The sequence below is a fragment of the Tripterygium wilfordii genome, chromosome 20, assembly GCF_013401445.1.
Source record: "Tripterygium wilfordii isolate XIE 37 chromosome 20, ASM1340144v1, whole genome shotgun sequence".
NCBI classification, from domain to species: domain Eukaryota; kingdom Viridiplantae; phylum Streptophyta; class Magnoliopsida; order Celastrales; family Celastraceae; genus Tripterygium; species Tripterygium wilfordii.
Genome location: NC_052251.1, coordinates 9,561,489 through 9,572,492, shown reverse-complemented (window position 1 = coordinate 9,572,492; position 11,004 = coordinate 9,561,489). Strand labels below are relative to the sequence as shown.

General features: G+C 38.2%; 1 protein-coding gene across 1 annotated transcript; it reads left to right on the top strand.

The window, feature by feature from the left end:
• The first annotated feature begins 1,026 nt into the window (after positions 1-1,026).
• Positions 1,027-10,692, top strand: LOC119986461 (host cell factor-like). The gene is made up of 11 exons (XM_038831018.1): positions 1,027-1,408; positions 2,816-2,965; positions 3,203-3,370; positions 4,450-4,602; positions 4,727-4,879; positions 6,176-6,340; positions 6,455-6,628; positions 8,711-8,897; positions 9,009-9,228; positions 9,854-9,995; positions 10,122-10,692. Exons 1-11 carry the CDS (start codon positions 1,240-1,242, stop codon positions 10,172-10,174), a joined length of 1,734 nt encoding a protein of 577 aa, XP_038686946.1. The 5' UTR covers positions 1,027-1,239; the 3' UTR covers positions 10,175-10,692.
• Positions 10,693-11,004: the final 312 nt, after the last annotated feature.

The following is an 11,004-nucleotide window of genomic DNA, read 5'->3' as shown; positions in this document are numbered from 1 at the left end:
CAAAATTCAGTGCGTGACCATAAGTGTATTGTTCTAAGTGAAAATTAAACTCAAGACCTTCTGAGTCCATATTTGACCTTAAAAAGATTCATCACTAGCCTATCACCATCACCTAGGTGGTTCAGCATCGGATTACTTCCTGATGAATTACCTTGTTTTTTTTACGAGTTTATTTTACATTAATGGTTGTTATATGCAAATTATAATTCACAATAGATAATAAAAATATTAAAATCTAGAACACGGAAATTTGTAGTGAGAGAAGCGAAAGGCTTTTAGAGAGGGAGGGAGAGATGTTACTCAAAATAGTTGAGAGAGTTAATGAGGTTGGTACCTCATGTATTTATAGTGTTATGGGTCACGTGACTGGCATGTGTCGATCGTACGGATGAACCTTGGGTTTTGATTGGGCCCAAGGGCCTTCGAGGGAGCTTCCTCAAAGCATAGGCATTGAGCCTTTGTGGAATAAATAGGCCTCTATGGACCTATAAGAGTTATCCCTCATGAGCCTTCTTGTAGATCGCTCAGGCTCTCGTGGGTCTTTTGGGCATGACTTTGGACTCTCATAGGACTAGTTGCTAGTCGACTTGGGCCTCGGGCCAACTGAGCTCAATTTATACTCTCGTAGGTCTGGTGTTGGTTGGATATTGGGTTTACCGAGCTTCAACTTAAACTCTCATGCAGTCGTGAGTCTAGTGTTGGCTGAATTTTGGGCCTTGAGCTTGCTCAATTTAGACTCTTGTGGGTCTTGTAATGTCGATTGTAACTCCAATGAGCTTTGTAGTATAGATTTACATGTGAACGATATTTGACTCATACATTGTCGTGGAATGAAATGCGAAGTTACAACTTACGACTTAAAAAAAAAAAAAAAGAAGTTTCTCATTATCCATATGAAGGCCCAGAACAGTAGAACACCTGAACTTTCAGCTCTAGTGGGCCACTGGGATGGCCCGGTCTTTTATCTTCAGCCACGTGTCACAATAGAGCCGTATTGAGCCCATCATATATGAACAGTATGTCACTCTCTCTGCCGGTGCCTCTCTTTCTCCGTTCAACATTTGCTCTTCTTTTCTCTCTCAGCCTGTGACACTTGCGCTTGCTTTCGCTTGTTTGCCCGAAATCAGCACGAGAAAGGAGTCATCTTTCGGATTTTCTATCTCTGCCGGCATTACCCGGAGAAAAAAAACCGCACTCTCTTGCACTTTCTCATCAACTGAGGGAGTTTCTCTAAGAATCATGAGATGGGAAAGGGTGCAGCTTCAACAAGACCATGGAGATGCATCAAGGCCCGGAAAACGGTGGGGACACACCTGCAACGCCGTGAAAGGAGGGAGGTTTTTGTACGTGTTCGGTGGTTACGGCAAAGACAACTGCCAGACCAACCAAGTTCACGTCTTTGATACTGGTGGGTTTTCACTGTGTTCCATTGTTGCCAATTTTTCCATTTCCTCGCTTTTTGCGTTGGTAATCAATGTGGTGCCTGGATGGAGTTAAGATTTGTTTTCTTTTTGATGTAATTTGTTGTTGAATTTATTTTGCAGGGCCTTTGTTAGGTATATTGGAGGATACATTTTATGGTTCTTGTTGTTTGTCACTAGTTTGCTGCTGGGTTTTAGTCGCCTTAATTGAAGTGGGGTTTTTTAGGGTTTCATTCTGTTATATGTAGCAGTATTTTGTGCAATTAATTTACCCTTTCTTTTGATATTGCTTCATGATTGGAAATTTTTTCCAAGTGAATCCCATGACATTTACACCTATAACAGATTTTTTCTTCTTTATCTTATTCAAGTATCCAGACTTGCATGGAATCAATGACCAGTGAACGTAAACCCTTGTCACAATAGAAAAACCAAACAAAACTGGTGTTTCTTATGAAGAGTGATGCTGTGTGCAAAGTTTTATGAAATAGTAGCTCTTAAATCTTAATCAATAAATCCTATTCTTATTTTTAACCTCAGGTTTCTGAGGTAGATAGCTTCATTGAAAAATGAAAAAAAAAAAATTTGTCTTCCATTTCCCATGCTTTAATTTCACAGATTTAGTGTGCATCACAAAAGAATAACACACGAAACCAGAAACCAGAAACCAGTGAGCAAGTAAATTAAGTGCTAATCTTATCCCATAATAAATTATTAAACCTCAAGCTGGATTTCAAGGTAAGCTCAAGTTTAATCATTGGATGGTTTCATTTCCTTTTCTTAATCTGTACCTACCCTAGATATAAGCCACTTTCTTTCACAAACTTTGGTCTAGTAAAAGTGAGATGAAGCTGATTAAATCATGGTACGGTTGTTTGTTGGGTGGGATTCTAGTTGATTCGGTTGATTTAATCTACCATAATAAAATTTCCTTTAGGGAAGTGATTTATTTGTGCACATGGGGCGTGTAGGGATCTGTTAACAATGGTTACCCTTCCCTCCCCAAAAATTGAACACACGCTCTCTCTCCCTCACACAAACACATGCACAAAAATGTATCTCTCTCTGTGTTTATGTGTAAATATTTTAAGGGCAATCATTGTCTTAGTGGTGAAGTTACTTCATTGCAATCTAGTGTCATGAGTGCAAGCCACGGAACAAAGTCTTTACAATGTTGGGTAAGGTTGTGAACATTTGCCTCCTACCTACCTCTTTCGTAGAAGCTGTGCACTTGGTGTTGTAGACCACTTGTGTATTTTTACACATATGTAGGAGTATGTATATATAATTATAAATATCTATGTATGTGCAGGGGTTTCCTCTGGTGTTATTACACTGTTACTAAGAGGTTCATTCAATTTTTCGTTCTCTTACTCTGGGTTGCTAACTTGCAGTTGAGCAAACATGGAGTCAGCCAGTGATAAAAGGCACACCGCCAACTCCGAGGGACAGCCATAGTTGTACGACTGTTGGTGACAATCTATATGTTTTCGGTGGTACAGATGGGAAGAACCCTCTTAAGGATTTGCATATATTGAACACATGTTAGTGCTTGTTTGCTTTTATGCACTTTGATTTTCTTTGAATGTCAATGACTCTTTTTCTACAGTTTTCTGGTGCACCCTTTGATATGAATGTTTTGACCTACACTAATAAGGAAGGGGAAAACATGAAAAGACATCTGTTGTATCTTTAAATTGTTGTTTATGTGATATGTTGATGCTTGAAACATGGAGCCATATTTAATCATGCAATTGACAATTTTGTGAATAATTCCTTAGCAACACATACATGGATTTGTCCAAGCGTACGAAGTGAGGGACCAGAGGCACGGGAGGGTCACAGTGCAGCACTTGTTGGAAAAAGGCTCTTCATATTCGGTGGCTGTGGAAAGTCTGCAGACACGAATGTTGAAGTATATTTCAATGATGTCCATATACTGAATACAGGTAACATAATCCTTGTGTATCTGCTTAATAAATGACGTCCAATATTGTTTTTCCTTGCTTCTATAGCAGCCATACCTCTATCTATCTATATATGTTGTTCCTTTGTACTTAATTTAATGAGGAAAATAAGACGCCGATAAAGTATCACCCTAGAATGAAGATCTATGATCCAAATTGTCTTTTACGTGCAAAGTCAAAGTCTCGTCAACCAATCTATTCCCATAATTCGTGGTAATACTCTTATTTGCTAGGCCAACAAAATGCAATGGTTTCTTATTTGCTAGGCCAACAAAAATGTTGGCCTGGTCCCACCTCTATTACACAAAAAGTCAAGTCAAACACATATTCTAATACAGCTACATCAACAAAACACATCTTCCAATACAACCACATCAACAAAACACAAATTTCTATACATTTTCTCTTCCCACCCAACATGGAGGCCAACAACATTCCATTCCTCCATATTATCCATAACAAAACTACACCAAAACATCAAATATCAATACATCCACATCAGCAAAACACTTATCCCAATACAGCCACATAAGCAAAACACATTTTATAATACAGCCACATCAGCAAAAGACAACATCTTTGTTGGCCCAATAACACTTTACCATTGCATTTGCCCTAACATGCCAATTAGTTTGTTCACCCCCCCCCCCCCAAAAAGGGTCTTATATTCGGCTACAAAAGGGGTATGCCGTCTACAAGCCCCTACTAGCTAGATTGTATAACTACATCTTTTTTGTGTTTTCTTAAACCGAGATGGCTACCTCCCAAAACAGTCCCGTAATCCTAAAAGCAGATGTCCTTTCGCAATGAAGCATGATGTGATTCTTGGAGACCTCCTTTTGCCGGAAAAGGTGAAACGTATTGACAAGAAATTCCATGCATGTATAATGGGACTTAACTTGGTCATTGTAGAGTTAATAGCTAGGATGACATCTGGAAAGTAATTAAGCAGTAAATAAGATGTACATTACTTATTGCTTGAGCTCTTTGACATAGTGCAGGTTCTTGTCAGGATGGATAATGAACATGTTTCTTATTTCTTTGTCTCTCTTTCCTTGTAGAGACCTTTGTATGGAAATGTGCTATGACATCAGGTACTCCTCCTTCTGCACGTGATAGTCACACTTGCTCTTCGTGGAAGAACAAAATCGTGGTGATTGGTGGTGAAGATGGACATGATTACTACTTGTCTGATGTCCATATCTTAGATACAGGTTTTGCAGTGTTCTTATGTATCATCTCAACTTTAGTTCATACAATGATTGACTTTAGATAGTTTAGCTATATGTTGTGGATTCTCATGTTCTATATTTATTTTGGTATTGTTGTGTTTTGCAGATACTCTTATGTGGAAGGAGCTGAGTACTTCTGGCCATATGCTGCCACCTCGAGCTGGTCACTCTACTGTTTGTTTTGGCAAAAACTTATTCATTTTTGGGGGATTTACGGATGCTCAAAATCTCTATGATGACTTGTATATGCTGGATATTGGTATGTGTCTTTGTAATGTTTTTTTAATTAGCCCTCACTTGGGTCTGGCCATGTTGGTGGGACTACTCTCTCTTAGATAAATTATATATGTGTATATATGTTGTATGTATCTTTTAGGAAGAAGTGGGTGATGGTTTGTGTCAAGTGAGTGTTCTATACCATACTACCAAAGTTTTTTAGATTGCAAGAGCAATGTTTAGGGTTATGTCAGGTAGCAGTTGCATTTGAAAGTACATAATACCTCGATTGGACCCTGTTATCTCATTCAGGTCATTTGTATAACACCCATTTTATCATTTTTTTTGGAAAAAACTGTAAAAGTCCACTTGTTGGGGGGAAAAAGGAATGCTTGAGGAGCACATAAAGTGGAAAGACACTATTGCCATTATGAATTGCAATGAACATGTAGGCCATGGTTTCATTATGTTATCATGAGCCAAAGGTGTTTTGGGATCTAACTGATTGATTTCTTTATATGTTCTTTTAAAAATGTCTTACACTCTTACCGGTAATTTAATCGCAGCACCTGTGCCAAAATTTTGACACAACTAATTGGCAGTCTTTACTGGAATAAGCATTTTAGGCGGGAAAAAATTATTTATCAAAACGTTTGATTTGACTTTTGAGTACTTGTAAGGAACAGTCTCTTGGCCTGCTTTATTCTTGTGTGGACTTCACCCTTTTCTTTTTCAGAACTTGTAATATCTCCCAGATTGAGCCACAAAAGATCCAAGTTTTTGCCGAGAATGAGACTGAGTTAAACCAGTTGATAGATGTGCATTTCTACAGCCAAATTTTGCTTTCTATACGATGTGACAACTTTCTTGAAATCTTTAATCTTGATGAAACTTGCCCCTATGCTGCTCAAGTCTTTGTTGTTCGATTTCTTGTTCTGGACTTTATCTTCTTTGTACTATGGTCTTGGTTGCCATTCTTTGTGCCTCTTAATCTTTCTTTTGCACTAAAAAAACATCAGATTCAACCCTGTAGAGTATCATTTGAAATCTAAGATGGTCCAGGAAAGATTCAAACACAAGAGCTTTGAGTTTAAGGTTGGTGTCATGGTCCCATTCCCTTGTCACTGGGCATCCCTGTTTGTTTGGCACCCTTGTGTTTTTATGGACATTTTTATGTGCAACTGGTTTGATTTTGTCAGTGGATATGATTGCCTCTCTCTCTCTCCGATTCAATTTGATCACTCTTTTGTTTCCTCTTTTGACTTATGTATAACACTAGCTGACATTTATTGTTTGATGTACATGATAGTGAGTTTGAGTTCATTGTATAATTTTGCAGATTCGGGTTTGTGGACCAAGGTCTTAACCACAGGTGATGGACCTTCAGCAAGATTTTCTGTGGCTGGGGACTGTTTGGATCCACTGAAGGGTGGCGTCCTTGTGTTTATAGGTGGTTGCAACGAGATTCTCGAGGCATTGGATGACATGCATTACTTGCACACAGGTTCTCTAGCCACATGCCTCTGATATTTGGTTCTTTGCAACAAAATCATGAATATGAATTCTCATTTTATTTTGTCGTTCCCCCCTCCCCCTCCTTTTTTTTTTATAACTCTAGGGCTTACGTGTGCAAGAGATGAGCGGAGGCCAGAAAAGTTATCATTGAGGAAACAATTGAAACTAAAGTGCCAAGAACAAAATCTTACACCTATGCCTGATAAAGCGCTGACTAGAATTGAGAATAATCCTGATGTTCGCCATCCCATGATCTTCATGGGCTACGGCCAACCAGGTAAGAACCAGCTTAATCACTCTTTTGTCTTTTATTCGTTTGTTAATTTGAATGGAATTTGTATAGACTATAGAGATACATTAAGCTTCTTGTATACCTAGGAACTATAAAATCAAGAATTCTCGGTATAAAAGACAAATTGTTTAAGCAAGTTCACTTACTATTTTTTAGTCATACAGGTCTTTAGTGTAAGAGAGGAATTTATTTCGTGCTTCCTAAGAGACAAGGCAAGTTATAGCATGTGAATAATGGTGTCTTGCATCAGATGTGTTTCTTGAGTTTATGGGATTTTTTTTGAATGGAAAATGATTGAGCAGCACCAGGGAGATGCCAAGAAGAATAGAAGGTTACATAGATTCAAAATCATCTCTCTTAACCTCCACAGTGAACCCAAAAAGCATATTGTAAAACCATAAATACTGCATCTTGCAAAAAGAAGTCTCCATCCCTCTAAAAGCCCTTTTGTTTCTCTCCAGCCAAGTAGTCCAGTGCGTCAACATGGAGATTAAACAATCAAACCTTTCTGGTTCTTTGATCTGGATAGGCTTGAGAAAGTCTTCAATTCCTCCTTGATACTGCCATAAGAAACCCACCGGATGCCCCGATTTCCTCTTATCATATATATACCATAATTGGGCTGTATATTCACAGAATTAAAGAATATGGTTGACTCCACCACGTATGCCTTGCCTCATATAATGATATGTAACTAAACAAAAGAATCTAGCTCCCAATCATATGTATGCATATTAAATTGAATATCCCAATACCTCTCCATTAACCACCCTCCTCATATCATCAACTGTCGCTTTGGTTCCTCACAATATTGAATGGATTAGAATTTGCTCCTCAAAAAGTCTCCCCCCAACATGCATTTTCTCACTTTTTCTTTCCATTCCGTACCTTTTTATGGTAGTTGGAACCTCATCTCCCCATTCTTCCTAATCTCTTTCCAAACCCCAACTCCCCTAGCCCCTCTAACCTCTCTAGATATCCACCCTTCAACTCCAACCCATTCTGGGTCATAATGATTCTCCTCCATAAACCATTTTCTTCATTGGCAAATCTCCATTGTCGATTACAAAGAAGGCTCTTATGAAACAGATTTAGAGACTTAATCCCCAATCCACTATGTTTTATGTGCTTCCGGTGACCAAGTTTATGATCAGAGAAGAGGGAGAGCAAGAACTGTAGCGTCTCCCAAGCATTTGTGTGTATTCTTCCACCTGATTCCACACCAACCTTTTGAGATATTATCATGTAATTGGTTAAAATCGCTATTGTGTTGTGCTTTAGGATTATTGTAATCATTCTACATAAGTTTTCCAATTGCTGCTGTTGATTTGTTGGGCTGTGACTGCATGTGTGTTTTGTCCGCAGAAAAAAGAAAGGCATGTATATATATGTATGTAACTTGATTTTCTTAATATATCAATCTATTTAGAGTGTCAAAGGAATTGAAGAACGTGCCCATTTTGCATTCAACTATATATAAAAAAAAGTGAAGAAGAAGAAGGAATTGAACAGTTATACATCTTTGGAGTTGGTCAGTGATTCTTAGCAAAGGGATACTGAAGCGAGTGCATCGTGAAATCATCGGGAATATGAGTGTCTGATGCAGAAATTATGTACAATTCATGATAGGAGGGCTGGGAAATATTCCAATAGAGTTAATTTACTGCGATGTGCTAGATGTCATGAACCATATTTTACAGTACTACTTTTTGCTGCTGTCTAGAATATGTACTTAGGTACCATGCATCCTTGACCACCTAGATTAAGTCATACATTGCAGAAGCAATTGGTTGCGAGTTTGAATTTATAATGCATTTAGAGATTCAGTATACTGGGAGTGTTGTCCCCAGTTCTGGATCAAACATGTAATTCACTCTGCAAATGTCATTTTTTGGGGGAAATATTGATAGTGCTTGTCCAGTCAACAACATTTCAGGCTGACTAATGGAAGTCAGAGGCATAAATAATGTGAGGCTAAAAAACTGGTTTGATGTGGTGATAGTTGCATTTGGATAGGGATGTTTACTTTTTTTACTTGAAAGAAATTGTTTTTTTTTTTAATTGTAGGCAGGGAAAATCTTCCATTGAATCAAGTGCATCCTCTTCAAGGAAAGAAAACATTTCAAGCCAAAGTTACTGAAAGCTTGCCCCATGGATATACAGTTGAAACATATATAGATGGAAAGCCTCTTCGTGGAATATTATTTGCGAACAGTCCAAGCTCTCCCGACTTGGCTAATTATAATTCCTCTCGGTAAGGATATGGTCATAAGTATTTTCTTTGCTTTTGCAGTTTACCCAAAGTGAATTTCTTTGTACCTTGAGCAAGTGTTGGTTATGCATGACTATTGTATTCCTACATCAGGAAAAGAGCTGGAGAATTTGGTGGTGTTGTGTTAAATGGTGATCACAGCTGCAAATCAAAAGCTTCTAGAACCCTTCAGCTGGATTCATTAAAACACAAACAAATAGATAGCCAGCTCGGGAAGGATTCCTCATTACAGGAACCCAAGGCAGATGCTTCTGCCGCTGCTCAAGATTTGAAGAACTTGGCTCCTTCTAATAATGGTTCTCGGCTCCACCAGGTCTACTCTATTTTTAAGTTTTAATATTATATCATCACGTTCTTAATTTGAGATCAAGAGAAATTTCCTAGCTATTCCCTGCACTGCAGTCGGAAAAATCAAAGAATCCAAAAATCCTTGGCTTCTGTATTGTCATCATTTGTGCTGTCGAAAATTTGTGGAGTGTCTTTCCAGGGTTATATTTTCTTGGTAAAATAGCACTTTTTTTTTCCTTTGAATTTCTCAGCATCATTCCTATCATCATATTTTTTCTCTTCTTTTTATGATCTGCTTCTAAGATTTGTTGAACTTTGAGAAGGTTTTTAAATTTCTTAAAATGGGCTGCTCTTTGCAAATCTTCCAAATGGTGCTTGCACAGGGTAAGGGATTTCTTTCTGGCAACACTTCAAAAATTGGTTGAGCCACTATTTCAAAATTTGCAATTTTCCCCCCTTTTTGTTACATTGTGACTGTTAGATCTAGCATCTTTGAGCTTCTGTGGATCTTGAATTATATGACCATCTCCATGGTTGTATGTGAATCTTAAAGGCCATTCCAACTATTGAAGGGATATCTAATTCTGAATGTTTGTATTACTTTGAAGTGAAAAGAAAAAACTTGATCTAGTCATTTGGATTTTCTGCAGGTCCCAACACGCCCAGAATCATCTGTTGCTCCTTCCTTGAATCTAAATGAAGTTAGGGAAAATGCAACAGTTTCCACCACTAAAGTTCTGAAAGAGCATTCCAACACATTGCCGGATCCCATTACTTCATCCTTCAGTCACGGTATGACCCTCAGAAGCATTACATTGGTTTTGTGCAATCTATATTCGTCGTGCAAGAAACCAACTTTTGGAATAAGTAGCCTCATCCTATAATAACTGTAAAAACTTTCTGATTACATGTTGGCAGATGACACTCCAGCAACCTTGGGAGATCAGAACACTCCAGCAAAATCAGTTTGATTGCTGAACGACTGACCTCTTGGAATGATTTCTGAACATAGCTGAATAGATAGCCCCCCTTGCCACGTGTATATTTGTCTCTTGGAAGGCAGTCATAGATGCTTTTGACCGGTGACATACAGGATCTGCTCACTTACTCGGATGATGCCACCTACTAATATAATCTCCATTTTTCCTCCAAACTCACGACGTTTCCTTCTTCCGAATTCAAGTATTTGCTAGAATTGGTTAACCATAGATATAGCCATTAGCCGGTGGTTTTGTTCGAAAACAATGATGTCTTCCTGGTTAGTGCTTCCGATAGGACTGGTTAAAGCACGAGGAAAGATTATGTACAGGAAGTTGGTGAAATGTTCTGGGTATTTTTCCTCCTTTGGGAACAAAATACCAAGATGTAGCTGCTCTTAGTTTACATATTGCTTGCAGTTACTGCTCACAGAGAACAATTTGTATAATGTTGAAGGCTCCAAGTTTACGAGCGATACTTATGAAGTTTTCCCATTTGGCTTTGATAATTCGTTGGTGAATGCATTGCTTTAATCTACATATTCATCTGGGGGAGAAGGATGAAGGGTGTGGATGGATTATCAGAATAATTTGCAGGCCTTGAACGTCAAATATTGTTTACTGAAGATTGAAACAAGGAGGTATGTAGGTCGACCTTGGCAGTATGTGATGAAGACAGTTGTTAGTTAAAACACAAATTTGCATGGTGAGAAGCAATGATTGTGATATAAGGCCATGTTTAATATGAGTGTTAGTTAGGGTTCAAAGATTAAAACACAAATTATCTTCTTAACTCAAGTTAATATTATCCCTATTTGTTCTCG